Genomic DNA, 19,608 nt, shown 5'->3' on the forward strand with positions numbered 1-19,608 from the left:
ATGCACAAAATGGAGTTATAGAGCTGAGGGGAAAAAAATAGATCTTTTATGTTTTCTTTCATTATATAAGGAAACTAAGTATAGTAGGAAAGTGTAAATATAAAAAATGTAAACTGATCTCTTACAAAGGATTTTCCCTCTCACAATGCACTGAAATTAATAACTTGATATGGTATTGCTTAGTTGCACTGTACAGCCTTCTGACTAACTCCATCCAGTTCACTGCCTTTTCTTCTATGACCTTGAAGGGCAGTGGCTTGTCCTTCACCATTTCCTTAGCAGCAGAACACTGTACTATGCCCTTCCAGAGGAGCTTGGAGCAGTAAGGCATTCACTATACCTCTGCATAAAGTGCACTAGTAATGCTGGGAACAGGTATCAACACCCAGATATCTTCTACCAGCCTGTGTTCAAATCTGTTGAAAGGGGAGGCTCAAAACTGGTGTCTGGCCCATAACTGTCAGGCTGAGCCACCTTGGTGTAGTCCAGAGGATGAATGTTACAATTTGCATTTATCACATATGTTGTGTATATATGCAAGAGGGTGTAGGTAAATTTGCAGAACTGTGTGTCTGTGCATGTTGTACATGCACATATATATGTATGGATGCATATATTTATAAAGCACGATAGCCAAAATATAGTTTTTTCCACTTCTGTTCTAATCTAATGGACAAATTTAATGAAATTAAATAGAGATGTCATTCCAGCATTGGAGGATGTAGTAGAAAATACTGTTGTTTCTGCGAGTCTCTTTTGTGTCTCTATACATGTCTGTAATATAGATAAATTTATGTTAACTTATAGAGTGATTCAAAGCTTTCTAATGCATTTTTCTATTGAGATTAATAGCACTTTGGCATAAAGTGCTATAAATGTTAAATGTGCTGCACATGCCAGATACATTGAAAATAAGCTGCAGTGGTAACAGTGGTGAGTCCTATCTTGTCCTCTCTCAAGACCTCTTTGGAAGCAGAATGAAGTTCTAGGTTTGTGAAGAGAGATAAATGCATTTTATTGCTATTTTATGTCTTTGGGCAGTCTTAGAGGTATTTAGCATTTTTTTCCCCAATAGTCATTTTATGCTGTAATAACTGAGAAAGGGCTGTACTGTGATGTGGTTAGCCTGGATTATTGAATTATAGCCTGGGTCCCTGAGGATTAGAGGGACAGCTGGTATAAATTAGTGTAGTTGCCCTGAAACACATGATGCCATGCTGATTAATATGAACTGAAAATTTGATCCCCTTTGCCTACCTGATGCAAACAGTTCAGCTCTGAGCACAGCAGGCTGCTCAGAGGAAGCTGTTAGAATGGGTGTTTCCAAAAGAAATGACTGATAAACGAAGAAGGAAGGAAAACAAGAGGGAAAATATGGAGGGGAATAAAACACAAATGTACTTCTGTGATGGGTCCTTTCCTCAGAGTCACTGATCTTTCTCAGAGTCACAGACTCCCTGAATGTCTGTAAAGGGAGGGTGACCATGCCCCTCTGTGGCACTGCCTGGCCCCAGTGATGAAGTTCTTGACAGCAGTGGCAGGGCCAGGAAAATAGTATATATTCCTTCTTCAGCGCTCATAGTTCATATCTACTAGTTCATAGTCTACTGTCCCCCCAGAATTAATTCTACTCTCAGTAAAACTGAGCCATCAGAGTTTTGCATTTTGATGGTTTCCCTCTACCCAAGACTTCTTTTCAATATATGAAGAAAACATTTAGCTAACTATTTTTTTCAGGGAGTAGGGCGATGGGTTTTTTTTCCCCCACAGATTCAAAGAGTTTCAGGCACTGAATGGATGGGGGAGGCATGAGGGGTTTTTGAGCTCAAGAGCTGCTCCCTGTGCTGCCAGTGCATCTCCTTCCACTCCTCTGCTGCGTGCAGTGCTGCTCTTGTCCTAATCTGCGGCTATGCAGGTGCAATCCCCAGAGGTCTCATTAATGCTCAAGTTTGAGGTTTGGTGAGGATGCCAAAGCCTTCCCCTGAGAGAGTAAAGGCTTCAGTGTAAGTCCAGGCCTAACAGATCTCCTCCCTTTTACCCCAACACTCAAATAGCTGAACCTGGACATGTGTTGGTTTTGGTTTTGTCTTTCTTCTCTTTTTCTTTTTTTTTAAGACTCTAACTTTGCAGTCACTAAGCATCATAGGTGGTGACCAAACTCTTGTTCACAGTTTTCTAGCCTAAATAAAACTGGATGTTATTACTACTCATGTTCAAGAGCATTCTAGGAGAGTGAAGTCTGGTAGGGTCTGAGTTAGGGCAAATAGGAATCACTGCTTATGCATCTTTTTGTAGGCCTTGTTAATCTTTTCTCTTACTCTGCACAGCGTAACTAAATCCAAATTGGCTGAATATGGTAAAGAATCTTTTTATGTACCTTAGCTGATGCAGCTTTTATTAGTAGGAACAGCAACAAAGTGTCTTTCTAATTTATGGACAAATAAAATCCCTCCTACTCATAGATTGTGATTCCAAATCAGGTTGTTAGCAGGCTTGCAGAAAAATAAATGGATGTGTATAATAAGCATAAAATATATTGTAATTAAGTCACACAGTGTCAGACTCATCCTTGTTGTAATTCCACTGCAGTTAGTTAGGAGAGAGAGCAGTTCAATGTTTAGCTTTTTAAATCCTGCTTTTTAAAGTTGTAGTCTGTCTGACCTTCCTTTTTTGGCTCACTTTGATAGGTGCTCACGTACCATGATGGCACATGAGTATGTAGAAATACATAGATCGTTGCAGTGACGGAAGGCAGAGCAAGGACTCTTTCCTGCATTAACATCTGCCATCTCTAAAATACATATAAGCTTTAAAGAGGCTCTTTGGAGTCACCATCTCTGGAGGTGTTTAAGAAAAGACTGGACATGGCACTTAGTGCCATGGTCTAGTTGACAGGGTGGTGTCAGGGCAACGGTTGGACTCGATGATCCCTGAGGTCTCTTCCAACCTGGTTGATTTTGTGATTCTCCTACCAGACAGTGTTACAAGAAACAAAAATAATGTACTGAGCATCCCTGACTTTGAATCTATTAATGTAACAAACAATTACTCACTTGGACAGACTATTAAAAAAAAAAAAAACAAGACCAGAAACAAAACAAATCCAAAACCCCAGCAGCGACAATAAGAATTGTTGCAATCTGACATGTGAGAAAGATCCTCCTTTAAAAGACTTTGCACTTACACAGTACAATCTCTCCGTTCAAGGGAATACCGAGCTGTCTGCTTATGTATTCTGCATAATGAAATTGATTGAAAGCACCTTAAACTTTGTTATTTCCTTGAGACAGCCTTTTTTGATATATATATATTTTTTACGAACTGTAAATTCTTCTCCCTTTTTGTTAAAGAAAAAAACCTTATCCTGAGTATACAAAACAATATTTGACTTGTACAGGATGAGAATATGGAGTTAATAGTCTGAATTTCCAGTTTTGCAGTCTAAGTTGGCAGACTTCACTCTTTCTGCAAAATACATTTAAATAGAGAACTACAACAACAACAAAGCGTGAAGAAAGCTCTTAGCAGCTTTGAAGTATCCTCTGCTTTCCGAGCTGAGCTTCCACTTCACGCTGCCAAACCCTCTGACTGACAGTTGTGCCGGAGGGAATTCTGCAGATCCGCTCGGAAACGTCTCCGTGGGCGAGCTGCCCGGCTAATGCAGCGCCAGCAAGCTCGGGTGCTTTTTATCATGTGCAGAAAACCAAATTATCAGCTGTTTCTAAACAGGCGTCGCTTCTATCAACTGTGGCTAGAATTTGTAACTTTAATTCATTGCTGTCACAAATGTGAAAAATGTTGCCGAGTCAAGGGCTTCTTTGGAAGTTGCTGAAGAAACAGAACAAAAAGATAGGGAAAGGGTTTGTTTTGTTAATTTGCTTATCAATCCTTAAAAAGATTGCTCTTACAAAGCTGCACTGCAGTCGCCTTCCTGGAAGTCTGCTTCACCTGTCGAGAAAAAGAAAACAAACGATTTTGCTAGAGATTACTATATATTAATTGATTACTATAAATAAGGACAGTAAGGATAACATCTGATAAGGAACAGAGTGGTGGTTTCAAAAACAGCAGGTGATTTAGCCATATGTCTTCCATGAAAATTAATATTTCTCCAGAAAATACTGTAGTCCTTATTTTCTTTTTCTTTTTCTCCTGCACAAGCAATAAGCTGGCTTGGAAAAGTGGTAATGGATCAAGCTCTCTTCTGGTTTTTTCCTTTCTTAAACTATCTACCAGGCTGTTAGACTGTGCTGTGCCAGTCTGACAGTTATTTTGTGTATCCCGTTATAAAATGTGCAGTACTGCTCTCTAAGAAAACTAAGTCATTAGAAATGAGCCGTTTTGGAGGTAGACACTGAACAGGAGAGAACACTGATCGATTAACACGTACGTTTTGTCCACCCCACGTTACTGAAATGGCTCTTCTGCATACCTTTCGGCTGGGTCAAATAGTCATTGCCTGGCCACAAATCATGCATACCAAATTTGAAGATGAAAAGGGCTTTATAGAGGATTGTAATGCGTGGGCCAAAATTGGATTTATTTTGGAAAGCAGGTTCCAGCTTTAACTACTGAGTACCTTCTGCTGCTTCAAGATTTGCCCACAATTTAAAAAAATGGCTTATTTTGGCAGCATAATTTTAGGGGTTTCTACAAAAAACTTAGTAGTTTCTATTAAAAACCTTAGTGGTTTCTGTCCAAAAGCCTTAAGTTGGAAGGCAGGGTAGATTTTGAGGTCTGCATATTACTTTGCGTGCATCAATAATTATTTTACTCATCTAATACTATTTAGCCAAGGATCCCAAAATACCCAATTAAAACACTAAGTAAAATTGGTGAGGCATTTTGTGGCTATAGGCTGCGGGAATAGTCTAAAGCCTCGGTGATAATGCCTTTAGAATAATTATGCTCTCATGCATTAAAGTATATATTAGCAATGATAAATAGTGGTATATTTAAAATCCTGCTGTACAGCTGAAGAAATGTTGAGTAGTTACTCTTAGAAAAGCCTTTTCTATTAGTTAAGCATACGCAAAAAGATGGCTCTCTTCTTTGATTCAAGATCTAAATTTACTGCTTAACTTATAAAAAGAAGTAGACAAACTAACAGTGTTAGCATGCCTTTTTCCACACCTGATGAGAGGTAATTCCCATTTTATAGTATTTGTTCGATACTTGGAAACATTTACAAAGACAGGTATGGGAATGCTTGCAGCTGGAAGAGTGTGTAATAACAAGCCCTGAGTGCTGGTGTATGACGTGCCAGAGAGAAAGGGATCGCTGTAGGCATAACTATCGCTTCTGAACTGTAATATGGTAATGATGTGGAGAGTGTGGTCAACTCAGGAAGGCTTTGATTCTTGTAGGCAGGAGACTGGGTGAAAATATGTGCCTGGATGAGAAGCTGAACCAGTATCGTTAGGTAATATTTTTTCAGAAATTTTAAATTCCCCCACCAGCACCCTCCTTTTTTTTTTCCTCCTCTCTGTGCCCCTGAAGTCAAGTCTATATAGCATACTACTGGGGGAGGAATCAGATTTTTATTAATCCTCTCTCATCATATTCACAACAGCTGATTTTGCATGGCACTTACTGGCATAGTCCCAGCTGTGTAAGTTGGATTCATTTAATCAGGTTATTGACTTTTCTGTGCCATACTCTAAATGGGTAGAAGTTGCCATAGTCTAGCTGGAAGGGATACCATTATCTCTTCATGTCTCCTCATAGTTTATTAGTTAAAGGCAGTGCTTTGTTAAAGTCATTTTGTTATGTGATCTCCATTTAGAAGCAAACTTTCTACTCAGGCCAGTGTAGCAATCATCACATGCCATCGTTGGTTTTCCAAAATGGGAGAGATTTAGCCAGATCTCGTTGGCTGTAGAAATTAAACTATATGCAAACAGGAGATAAATTTGATGGTAATGCAAACTGCCTGTATTTTCTGATCTGCAAGTGTTTCTTATTTGCACTGATCATGCTGTATTGTAAATTATGATGTATGAATTGGTAATGTACAAATGTGTGTACCTTTACAGATAAATATGTCATCTTTCCTGGTAAGCTGGAACTGGATTTGAAATAAAAGCTTCTCAGAGTACAAACATTTCCTAATATGCAATAGTTGTTTGACTTCAGTCCTTTGATTTGGATTCATACAGAAATGAAGTCTCATTACAAATCTTGAATTCATACTGACCTAATATGAGGGCAAGAGAATAATATTTGTTCACAACTATAGTTTTAAGCGCTGTTACCCGATGTGTGTTGAGCAATGTGGGGCTGATCTCCCATGTATATATGTATACTAATAAAGAAATAAATAAACAAATATGTGTATGTCAGGTGTTCTGTACAGGGAACCCAGATTTCATGAATTGTAGATTACTTCTTTTGACCATAAAAGAATTCCCTCAATGATTTCATAATATTGGAGAAGATTTTATCCTGTAAATATTTGAATATTTATATGAATAGTATAACTTTTCCCATTCTGTTTTTATTAAAGGAAAATCACTGCAGAAGAATAAAAATCCTAGGGGACTGTTACTACTGTGTATCAGGATTGACCCAGCCCAAAACAGATCATGCCCATTGCTGTGTGGAAATGGGACTGGATATGATTGACACCATCACGTAAGTACTGTGCACAGTGACCCTGGACAGGAGTGCTACAAGAACTTCTCTGTGGCATTAAGGAAGTGTGTTCTCAGATCTATTTCATTACATAGGAGGGAAGGGATAAAGATGAGACATTTCTTCACTACTGTGTTGCTCTGTGTGTGTGCATGCATATGCGTGTGTTTTATAGGGAGGCTATAGGAGGGAGTGCGCACCTGTATTAATTCTGTATATAAATAAATACTGGTTAGCACAGTGATATTACATTTAGAATGAGCTTTCACAAGTGTGTCACATCAGGGGCCTTAGCCTGTTCTGTATTGGAAAGTGTTTTGCCACTGTTTCCAGTAGCCAGTTATTCTTTCTCTCTGTTGTCAGCTGGGCTGTTGGGAATATGGAGTTGACTCAAGGTTCTGCTTCCCCTCACTTAGTCCCCAAGTTTTTGCATTGTACACAGACAAGACCTTCCTTCTCTGTGAAGGCGAATAGACCACAGTGTAATCTCAACTTAAAAATGAATAGGAAGCTATTAAATAAAGAAAAAAATATAGAATAAGCAAACATAAGGCTTATGAATTCAAATTGTGCATTTTTGATTTGGAACATTTCATCTTCTTTCTTGCTTCTAATAAGGCTTTTGCCACATCATATATTTCTTCCATTTGGATGTGAGGATGTTTATGCACATACACGCACACAAAGAAGTTGTTTTCCAAAACCAAATTGTGCTCATTTGTGGAGAGTCTTGGTGTTGTAGAAGAATGTATTATGATCCTCTCACAGAGTTCACTGTAAGTTTTACTCTAGAGAGATGGGTTTATCTCTATGGAAGTAATGGCTAGTTGTTCAAACCCTGCTAATGCCTTGGGGGAACATGGACATTACCACACATTTTTGTTGTTTCATATCAACCTTAAACTTTTCTGTGATCCTGGATTCATTGAACTTTCTTTGCAGAGGACTTGAAAGCATAGAAAAAAGAAGTACTTAAAGCAATTGAAGGCTGATTCTTATTTCTAGCTCAATCCGTGTGTCTTTATTATAATGTTCATTTATAAAATCTCTCAATGTGAAGAGTTGGGTAAACGAATCCATATTCTCCCTCTCATTCAATGCAAGTTTGTCTTCTTTGTAAAAATTGTAAAATTGATAAAAGACTCTGTAATCCATGATAATATATGATAGTCTATGATACTATAAAATCCTAAAAGAATATCCTGTCTGTAAATTATGCATATGTGCATTCTTCCAACAGTTTATGGATATTCCATCTATAAGGAAGCCTTGGCCTTTAGAAGCGTAGTTAGATACACAGATCATGTACTCATTTTCTGAAGTCTTTATTTTTTTAAGTCCCTGGAAAGCTGTAGCTGATGCTGTCATCCTCTTTTAAACCTAGCATTAATCTTTAATTAATTAGTTGTGCTGTATTTCATGTATACAAATAAGGTAGTGACAGAACTGTCTGAACTTTCCTTTTTTTGAATGTTTCCGTTTTAATAATATTAGAAATGAAACATGTGCCATTTTTATGTTGTCATTTATTGGCTGCTGTCATGATAATGTAAACTTGATAAAGGAGTAGAATTAAAAAGGAAGGAATGAACTGGGACTGTTCAGCCTGCAGAAGAGAAAGTTCGGGGGGAACCTTATCAAAGCATACAAATACCTGATGGGAGGCTGTTAAGAAGACAAAGCCAAACTTTTCTCAGTGGTACCCAGTGTCAGGGCAAGAGGAAATGGGCACAAACTGAAATACAAGAAATTCCATTTAAATGTAAGAGAAAACTTTTTTACTGTGGAGGTGGTCAGGTGCTGGAGAGGTTGCACTGGAATGTTGTGGAGTTTGCATCCTTGTAAAGGTTTAAAACCCAGCTGGATACAGGCATGGGCAACCTTCTGTAGCTGACCATGCTCTGAGCAGGGGGGTTGGTCTAGATGATTTCCAGAGGCCCCTTCCAGCCTCAACTGGAATTCCAGCCTCAACTAGACTTAGAATCAACTCCGTGATTCTAAGTAGATGGGCTGTAGTGTGTTATGTAGACGTGTTTAGTCAGAGGATGTGGTAGAAGGTAACTAACTGACAATTTCAACATTTTATTTTTTTAAAGAATTAATAAAGTCTTTAGAGTGTGTAGTCAGTGGTCAGAGCATGGTGAAAGGTCAAGATGGAGAAGAGGCAGGGTTATAAGAGGGTGCCAGATTTATTTAGGGTTGTTGAATGGCTAGAAACCTATTCTGTATCCTTTGTGCATAAGCACAATTAATTAATCCCAATTTTTTTTTCAATGAGGAATTAGTAGTGTGTATAAGGACTGTAAGATCCAGGTTCAATGCATATTTCTTCTCTTAGTTAAATGAACATGCCTGTTCTGCTTATGTTAGGAAACAGGAAGATGGTGCATTCCAAGTACCATTGCCCTTGATAGCAGTACTACTTTTTCCTTTTACTGCAAGTGGAGCATCATCTGTTCAGATATTGTTAGATTCTGGGTGAGGTTATTTTGGTGACAGAAGCACGTGGCTAAACCAACTGCACTTTCCAAAGCAGGAAAATAGGTTCTGCTGAAGATCAGGAAAAAACTCTTGTTATAATGAGTTCATGTAAATTGATACTTTCTATTGTCTTCATGTTCTGTGTAACTGTTAATTAAGTATCCTAGAATATAGTGTTGCATATGAGTATCATCTGAGAATGTTGCCTCATTACATTTGGATTGAGATTTTCCAGGTAATTTTCAAAGAACATTATAAAATACTTAAAATTTTCACAATTTTAAATTATTTTTTTTAAGGGCACAGTTGAAGTCAGACCAGAATCATTATGGGAAGATCTTTTTTTTTTTTTCTTAAAAAAAACAACAAAACATATAGTGTTATATTCTGTTTCTATTTCAAAAGAATTTCTGCTGCCAATGAGTTTTGTGTCAGTGCCTCAGTACAGACCAGGTGTTTGTTCTACTTTGGAGCCACTTAAACCATCATGGCAGTATTTAAGTGGGGGTTAGGTGTTGGCTACCACCGATGTTGCTTTCATCGGGTGAGTTTTAACTGTCAAATTTATATTAGTAATATAATTTAAATGGTCATGTTAATTAGCATCTCTAATGTGCCAGATGTTGCTCCAATGTGTCAGATGTTGTCCTCATCTTGGTTTTGAACAGTGTGTTAGGCCTAGTACGCTCTCCACCTTACTTAAATTGCTTGCCTTTGAAGTTTCCACTCTATTTACTATGGTATTTTGCCTTCTAAATAGATATATTTATTAGCTAATTGCTATGTAGAAAAGTTTTGTCCAGCTACCCAAGCTCTTCCCTCTCTCCCCCATAAACCGGCTCGAGTTCTAGTTTACGCTAGCGTTACGGGGACAGTTTTATACATTCTTAATAATAGTTTCTCTTTCCTTACAGAGCACTTCATCAACTGATATAAATTATCTTAAACAATTCTTTGTCACTGTTCCGAAATGTAACCTCTTAGGAGATGAAATGTGATGAAATGAGGGAGTTATTTAAATGCACTTGATAATGCCACAGGGCAACAAGTGAACTGTAATGTTTCCAGTTGAAAATGAGGAGGGAATCTGGCTGAGCAGGATATAAATACTAGATTTGCGACCAGGCCAGACTACTGGGGTTAACATTCATAAACTTGTCCAAAGTGTAATGGGATCTTGTAATCATTCATGTTGTCACATAAACGCTACATTTTCACAGTACTCCTTCCCTTGACATCTTACTAGGATGCCATTTTAGTACTCAGAGGGAATTGCACCACTAGCTGCACCGCTGGCTATGTCTACATTAACAGGTAGCATGGCACAGTAGGAGCACATCTGTATATCACAGCAGCTGGTGCTGACTCCTTTAGTTAAACTTTAGTTTAACCTGCTGACTACTTTAGTTTAACTTTAGTTAGTTTAACTTTAGTTTAACCTATACATATAATGAGGGGAGGAGGGGAAGGATTACTTCAGAATAGGCCTCATCTGCCCCCCTGTATTGAATGTTCCTACTGCATGTGGAGTTTGAAAAAGGTCTGAAGAAAAGTGTCCATGAACCTTTGCTTCTTGAAATCTGGGTACCCCAGTGAGGTCTATCAGGAGATAAATCAGCTTTTCTCTGTGTCACATAGGTGAGTTTATCCCAAACGGATTACTCCACCTAATACGGGTGACTCTGCGGCCTCTCCTCCCGCGGCCTGCGGGCTGACAGAGCAGTTCACAGAAAGATAGTCTTTGTCATTAACATCCAAGAACTAACTAATTCCTGATGACGTTGAAAAGGAACTGACACAGAAATATTTAGGGAGACGCTGAAAATTAAAGGGCACCCTTTTCTTAAAACTGTGCATATATAAAAAGCAAATGTATGTAACTGAACCAAAAATCTTGTCTGTGCCTTTAACTGGGAAACATCTATTTCTATGCAGATAGTTTTGGAGCTAAAGAAAAGCCCTAAATAACTTATAAGAAATGGAATGCAGAGTGGTTTGGTTTTTTTTCTTCAAATGCAGCACATGTCTGGAGCTGTTCTGAAGATGATCTAAATTACTTTGATGGTTTGTAGCAGCACATGAAATATTTGTAGCTAAGGAGAGAACTAAAATTTAAAGGCTTGGTAAGATGCTTGAGCTGTCAGGGTAGATGGTTATCCTATTAGTCACTTATGTAGACTGCACGCTTCTAGTTTAAAAAGAAAATGTTTTTCGATTTCCATTTGTTTCTGGGACTACTTTTGTGTTTACATTTAGAAAACTTTTGAGTATATTATATCTGAACCTAGAAGAGAATAAGTTATAATGAATAATTTATTTGAGAAACTTCTTTTTCCTATTCATGTCTTGTTTTTGAAGTGCTGATATTTCTTCAGAAATGTATTTATAATTTAAAAAGCATCATTGGACACTTCTGTGATATTTCAGTGCACAAATGTTGATGTTGTTTGGGAGTATGATTGTGGTACTGCTCTGATTTTATATTTGAAGCCTATTCTTTATATATTACTTAACATTCCTAATTCTTGATAGTTCATTAGGGTATATTCATGGAAATTAACTGCATAAAGGGCACACAGGTCTTCAAGGTAAATTCAGAAAGTTTAATGAACTGTTTGTGAGCTTTTTCCTGTTCAAATTTAATAATGGTGAAAGCACCCCTGAAACACACTGTAGTTTCTGGGGAAAATGTAGAAATGCGTTCTCAGTTTAAATTTTTTACTAAGTGACTACTTCTGGAAATCTTTTGTTCAAAACAAAAAGTGTTTTCAGATTCTGCTTTATGGTTCATTGGTACATTATACAGTCCAGCTTATTTGACAAGGAGTATGATCAGCTATGTGGTATTTCTCTGCTCATTTCTTTTAATTTACTTTTTGTTATGCCATTCAAATTTCTAAAATTTCCCCTTCTCTCTCAAGCCAGTTGGGACAAAGCAAGGTCAAAGGTCTGGAGTGATCTTTATCAATGTCTGAATTTCACTATCTTTCCACTTACATTTGGCCTGAGGTTTTATATACTGTTTTAAATGGAAAAAAAAATAACAATCATTTCCAAACAGAGAAACTCACACACAGGTTCACCAATGAAGATAATTAGATAGGTAATTAGCTATGCAGAAGAATATAGACAGGCAAGCAAGGTGTAATCCTGAAGGGCTTTGGCTTGCAGGGTATGGTATTGGTGTAAGGTCAGTCTGTTAATGGCACAATACACATGCGCAGGTGAAGATACAAAGGTTGAGTTATCATTAGGTGGCTTATATTATTAGCTCCTTTCATTTCCTCAAGGCTTTGTCAAGCAGACAGTGTGCACAACAAGTCCTGTAATGCTTGAGTCCTTTTAGAACTGCTTGGACTCATTTTTGAGGCTTGACTGGGAACAGATACTGAATAAAGGAAAGCTGAGTTGCAGTGAGTAGAAATAGGACAAGGAAGAATTTAATCTTTCGGAAAGGTGTGCATAAAATTTCTGTGCTGTTGCATAAAATATGACTGAAAAATGTGGTATGTCCAGATTCCCTATGGGGACAAAAGAGATCTCCACGTTACTCACACTAGTGATGGCTGACATGGTATATACTTCAGCACTTCATGGCTGCAGAATTCCTTGCTTAAATTGAGGCCAGGTATCTTGTGCTGCTCACCCCACATCTCGACCTATGCTGCCCTTTATGTTGATTGTATTTAAACAAGTACAACTATACAAGAGACAAATACAGTGACTACTCCTGAAATAGTTGAAAAGACCTCCTAAAGACCTCTCTGCCAAATCCAGTGTAGCTGGATGATACTTTAAAAAATATAACGGTCAATGAAGATCAAGGGAAAAGTATAGCCAGAGCCTCAGTTTAAGGTCTTCTCCTATTAAATGCGTTGGAAAATTTAAATTTAAAAACCTAATGAAAATCAAGTCTTACACTGATCAGTCATTTTCATTTATTCACCGATATTATCTCTTTTGGACTTCCAACTGTGGAATGCCAGGTGTCTCTGTAACAGAAAAAGCTGCAAAGATTTATGCACAGTGTTATCTCTGCATGTAATGTGTAAGACTATTAGCTTCAAGGCTCCTTTTTAGTGTTCACAAGTCAGTGCAGGGTGCAAGTTATAGCATGTCCTGCATTCACAGAAATGAAGAATCCTTCCTTACTGTGGGACCAAAATTAAAAATGCTTTTACTAATGACTTTGCCAATTAATTCCTCCTTTCCCAGCTACACAATGAAAATCTTTGAAGGCTAGATTTAATTGACAGGTGCAAGTCCATAGTTACAGGTGGTTTCTGTGCCACTCTTGCAGGAACTTTGGAAATATATTAGTGTTTATAATCACTGTTCATCTGCTGTTCTTGCACTGGTTTATTGGTTTCATCATTATCTTTGTCCTGTACTCCTGTAACTGGGTAATTGAACTGATTAGAACATAGTAGAGTGGAGTCATTGCTTATCCATTTGCCTTCTCAACTAGTACCTCTTCATACCTCTTTTCTCACAGAAGGAGCTTTTAAATATGTCTGTGCCCTTTCAGTCTCACTGCAGGAAATGATGCTTAGCTGAGCATACCATAAAGGTAAAGGTGCAGCACAACTCTGTGTGATTACTAGTAGTTGCAACAGTTTCCTAGCAGTAGCATAGGGTGAAAATATCAGTTGAAAAAATATCATGAAATATTAAATAAGTATCATCCAAGAAGACTGACAATCTGAGGCACTTGGGAAAAAAAATGTTCATTTTTAACTGAGTAGGTTTTAATTCAAGTGAAATCTTAATTAAATGGTGAACTTAGAGAACATCACAAATTTAAACTGCGACAACATAAATGAGACGATAACTTTTTCTAAATTATTTTTAACCCTCTGTACTGCACAAAAGAGGAAGTGTTGAGTTCCATACTATGCTCTTTTTCCAGATTATTTTATATTATTTTAATTACAAATTAAATATTTTACACTATTACCTTGAGATCAAGCCACTGCAAACAAAAGGAGTAAGGAAAAGAAAGTATTATTTTGATATTACAGGTGGAGAACTGAAAGAGGATAAAATTGCTTTGAGTCACAAAGAACTGTGGTAAAAGAGGAGAGAAACTAAATGCAGGTCTTGAGTGACTCAAGTTTATATTTTACTCAGAAGACCAATGTTTTCCTTAATGTTTAATATTAAACTCATTCATGATGAAATTCAGGTAGCCCATATAGGTTCAAGCATGATCTTTATAGGAGTGAAGTGATAGGGGTAAAAAAGAATTAGAGAAAGAAAAATCCACCAACCAGTAAACCCAAGGCTAGGATAAGGAGAAATATAACAGAGATTTTTGGTAAAAAGAAGCAGCCAGGTAGCCCATTTTAATACTGAGCTGAAAGCAGTCTGGAGTAATGGTAGAAATGAAACATGTTTGCTTACTTACATGTCAGGTTAAAATTAAGCCTAATAAGGTAGTTTCAAAAATCATCTTTTCATTCCAACAGTCATGTGGTGGTCACTTGTCATCCTGTTGAAATAAATATGCCTTGGGAAAAAGGAACATTTATGACAAAAAAGTGAATAAATGCGAGACGGAAGATAAACAGGAAAGTGCAGGAGTTAAGCTGGCTGTCTCTGAGTTATTTGAGTTACAGCCAGAGAGTTGTTTGTTTATCTCCCAGTAAAATATCTAAGTTTCTGTAGGACCGTGATAGCAAGTACTGCAAAAGTGGCAAATAAAACCTAAAAGTTGTAGTCTTAGGGAAGTTTCATGACAAAGCCATTTATTACACTTGCTTTATTGTCCCTTTTTTTTTCTTTTTTTTATGTTATTAAATGTGACAAAACATAACCTTTTCTGGGTTTCCATGAAACCTGGAAAATAAAATTTTAGTGTATTGGGTCAAGAAATGTAGAAATACTGAGATTTTGGTTCAACAGTAATTAAAATATTATCAAGAACATTTTCTTCAGAATTACAGTTGGGACTTTGAAACTAGTGAAGGAAAAGAATAGCACCTGAATATATCATTTGAGATTTATTTTAAAAGATCTTGTCTATTCAGTCATGTATATATATGTTAACTTTGGGGGAAGGAAAGAAAAACAAAATCAAGAGCAACGTCATTGTCTCAAGACTGATATTCTGATGCTGTCTATTCCAGATCTGTTGCAGAAGCCACAGAGGTTGATCTCAACATGAGAGTTGGATTGCATACAGGCAGGGTGCTTTGTGGGGTCCTGGGTCTCCGAAAATGGCAATATGATGTCTGGTCAAACGACGTGACTTTAGCTAATGTAATGGAAGCTGGAGGACTGCCTGGGTAAGTCTGAGAAAGAACCATAGAAAAAGAAACAGAAACCTGTATGGGTGAAGAATTTATTCCCTTCTTTGAGGCATTTGCAATGGAATTGCTATCGATAAGAAGGGTTGTGTTCGGTAAGAGCAATCGATGTATTATGTGGTTTATCCTGTGGAATTCTCCAAATGATCTTGATATTTACATTAGTAATAGGTTAGATTAGAAGCAAAACATTTCCAAACTAAATCCTTATTAGAAGCTGCCAAATAGGAGTAGGAATGAGGCAATGCTAGGAATGCAGGAATGCTAGACTTTAATCATTTCATGATATAGCAGTAAAACAGTTATTAGTTATTAATTATTAATTATGTATTAGTTATAAATTAGTTATTCCAGGAAATTTTTACCCTTGCACCTCTACACATGTTGGGGGGGGTGTATGCCTTGCTCCTTTTATATGGCAACACTAATAGTGTGCTATAGACAAAAAATACCTGCTTATTCACTCAAATATTGATGGTGTGAGTGCAAATGATATGGTAGCACTTAAACCTGCAGCCAACCCTTGGGGCACATCCTGGAATTTTAAGTACTCCTTGGACAGACAGCCGTGGACCCAATTTAAATGCACACAGTGCGCTTTCACAAAGGTATATGGGTGTGCTTCTGTGTGCAACTTACACTTGGACTGAGACCTACCATCCTCTGTTGGGCTTTTGAGATCATGATTTGCTGAACAGGAGGACAATGGAACCTCTTAATTTTTGTGGTTAAGATGAGTGAATTTTCATTTTTTACCTATGTCTGCCTCAGACAATTTTGTCAGTGTATTTTGTATGTTCCTTACCTTAAGGCTTTCCAGCAAAAAAAAATCTGAACACATTTAATAGAAGAAAGCAGTAATAGCTTCTCAGGTATTTTCTGTGAAGACATTTCAAATATAAAGGGTCTTTCAGGAGAAAATATGAAGACAGTTTTTGGGCTAAGAAAACTGACGGTGTCAAAGATGGCTGTGCTGCCAAAACAAAATAAATTAGAAAGCTGCCTACGAAACAGAGTGAGTAAATGAAACAAGTCAGAGACGTGATGGGGAACAGAAAAAGAAGTTTCTTCTTTATGCACAGGAGAGATTTGGAGTGTGAAATCACAAGTTCCAAACAGCAGGATGTTTTTCCAAGCAGGCAGTGAGGTAAACATTTATAGAAACCCCCACAATGTGGAAGATGATGTGCAGACTTTCACTTTCTGCATCTCAACAAATCTGCCAGTGTTTGGACAGTCAACAATTATCTTTGTGTTCATTCTGCTCAAATTTAGAAAATGCGTGTAATAGAAATACTTCTGTGTTCTATTTGGCTGAAAAGACAAAACAAAACAGTTTTTTCCCATCAAAAATGGGGTTTTGCACATAATTTGACCTCTTTATGATCTTCTGCACAGAAGGGCATTTCAGTAGCAACTAGCTCATACTGTATCTTTGCTTTAAACAACAATGTCTGATTTTTCTCTCCAGGAAAGTTCACATTACAAAGACCACCTTAGAGTGCCTAAATGGGGACTACGAGGTAGAACCAGGATATGGTCATGAAAGGAATAGTTTCTTAAAGAAGCATAATATTGAAACATATTTTATTGTGCCATCCCATCGTAGGAAGGTAAGCTCCACAAATTCTAGCTTATTCTGTGATATGTTTTCATAATTTAACAACTGTTCTGTGACATTCTGAAAGCAGAGGCAATACTGGTATTTCTTATTTCTAAAAGCTCTTCAGACACTCTTGAAATGACATCTTTTGGTTTTGACTGAGGCAGGAATGCTGAAAAAGCTAACCTCGAATGTTACATAGAGAAGAAGATCAATTCACTTTTGAAGTTTAAAAATAAAACGTTTTTCCCTTTACCCCCAAAAAAGAAAGCTGCTGTTTTATTCAGATTCTGTAATCATTCTATCAGAAATTATATGATAAGTTACTCCAAAAATTTAATTCACTCTTCCCTTCCTCCTCCCTTCAATAGAGTGTTTCAGAGTATTAATACTCACAGCTTGGCTATTTTTCTTCTAGTTTTCTTTACTCTTTCATTCCCATATTCCCATGCCGTTTTACTCATGATTTCCTAATCCTTTCTATGACCACTTGTGATACTGGTGGCTCCTTTACTGGGCCTGGAGGATTCTCCAATAAATAGGCACAGAAAAAGTAGTATTTACAGACATGTCATGCCCACAGCAGAAAAGTTAGTGAAATAAATTCAGGAGTGATTGAACTAACCTCCCCTGGAAGTCTGGAAAAGCTGCCATGTTGCCAAGCTGCACAACACAAGCCCTTTTATCCAGGTCAGAGGAAGAGGCTGCAGTCAACCATCCTGCTTTTGAATGTATGTACCACTGTATCCAGATCAGGTATTTATGCTGAAGCTGAGTAAGTTTTCTAAGATTATTGCAACAAATAATATATTCTTTGTCCAAAACATGCATGTTTTTTTCTCCTGCTACGTTGAGCTGCTCGTAACAAATTCAATGTTTTCCTTGCTTGTTCTGCCACCTCAGACTCCCACAATGATTTTGCCATCCCTTTCTTATCTTAGCTGCCTTTCCCTCCAAATTTTCTTAAGCTCCCCTCTCCCTTCAGCTTCTTCCTTTTGTCAGACCCCTGGAGATGTACTGGGGAAAGAGAAGCAAGTCAGCAGTGCTGTTGAGGGACAATAACGTTTTCTGCTCTTTTCTTCTTTTTGGTGGAGAACAGAAAATGGAAAGTGTGGAAAGAATAAGGTAAGAGAAGATTTTAGCTCATTTGGGCAGGAACTTCATTTCTTAGATGTTGCTCAGGATTTAGCCACCCCTGATGGAGCTGGATGTAACTCCTTGTTCTAACCAGGTTTTCAGGGTAAGGAGAACAGAGGCCCAGCATGCGATGGTGATATCTTGAGTTCTCAGCATGCAGTGAAGGTGGTGACAGTGGTTTTCCAACAGGTTCATTTATAGTCACACCTTTCTTCCTCAACCAGTTACTGAGTTTAGGGCAGGCTTTTGTTCTACTACAAAATGTTTTGTGACTTCAGTAAGAATCTTGAAAGTCCATAATCATCATTTAAACACATTCAGTTTGTTCCAACACTTTCCACATCAAATGAGGCTTATCTTAGAAGTTATCTGTCGTAACGTGTTTACAGGCCAAGAGGAACTTTATTGCTCTTTATCTCAGCCAGACAACTCAGGATACAGACTTTTCCACCCTTGTCTTCTGAGACTCTGCCCAAACAAGTTCCATTCAGGGATTTGACCTTTAGAGGGAAAATTATAATATCCAATTCTGAAAGTAAGTACGAAAACAATATAGATGAGGTTTTAAAGTGATGTCAAAGCTCCATGCTTGAGGGTGTTAGCCATTGGGTGTTTGATGTAAATGTGACCAGGGAAAAACAAGTCATCTTGAATTCCATGCCCACAGTCAGTTTCTTGGTCTGAATTTAATGTATCAGGGAGTTTTTATGGAAATGCTGGGAGTCCAGTCACCAGGGGAATTTGATTCTGGTAGTGAAAACTCCTGTTGTTTTATCCCAGAAAGTCTGCTGCAATGGTATTTTTTTATGCACTTCCTCTAAAGCATCTTGTTATTAGAGATGGAGTGTTCTCATCCACTGTGAAAATCATGTGATCTCATATTTTGTTCTTCTGCTGGTATATCTGATTAAGTTTGGTTTTAGATAGTGTGAAAGAAAAGGAGTGGAAAACCAGTGGGCTAGATTCTGTTTTGGCAGCCAGGGAGAGATTTTTCTGGTGGCTTTCTTGAAACCAGAATCAGTTCCTAAATTAATCAATCCTAATAAAGAAGAAAATGTAAGGGAGGGTTTAACTAAGGTGGATGTGTTGCTTATTGGTGCTAGACTTGTTTGTCTTGGTTTTCTGCAGTTTTCATTCCTACGGCATTATGTATAATTTGATTTCCTATGTTATTGTGTGTCAGGTTTTCATTTCATATTGAGAACAGAAATAGCTGAATTTCAGGTAATTGTTGATAGGTTGGTGCACAGAGACAAGTAGAGAGAAAAGGGGATAAATATGGCTATTACATATAGAAACTGTGTTGTGTCAACTCTACTGTGATTGAGGAACAGAAACTTGATGTTCACATATGAAAGTAAACCAGGCCAATGCATGTTTAATGTGCAAGGATGAGAGCCTACAACTGTGTGAGCACAGATTTCTTCGTCTTTGCAAGATTGCTGA

General features: G+C 37.6%; 1 protein-coding gene across 1 annotated transcript in view; it reads left to right on the forward strand.

The window, feature by feature from the left end:
* ADCY1 (adenylate cyclase 1) overlaps positions 1-19,608 on the forward strand; it is a 156,819-nt gene that overhangs the window by 88,372 nt on the left and 48,839 nt on the right. Inside the window, exons 5-7 of the mRNA XM_068396464.1 lie at positions 6,506-6,633; positions 15,243-15,401; positions 16,894-17,035. Coding sequence (XP_068252565.1) covers positions 6,506-6,633; positions 15,243-15,401; positions 16,894-17,035 — 429 coding nt within the window. The remainder of the gene's footprint in view (positions 1-6,505; positions 6,634-15,242; positions 15,402-16,893; positions 17,036-19,608) is intronic.

The sequence above is a fragment of the Nyctibius grandis genome, chromosome 3, assembly GCF_013368605.1.
Source record: "Nyctibius grandis isolate bNycGra1 chromosome 3, bNycGra1.pri, whole genome shotgun sequence".
In the NCBI taxonomy this organism is placed as follows: domain Eukaryota; kingdom Metazoa; phylum Chordata; class Aves; order Nyctibiiformes; family Nyctibiidae; genus Nyctibius; species Nyctibius grandis.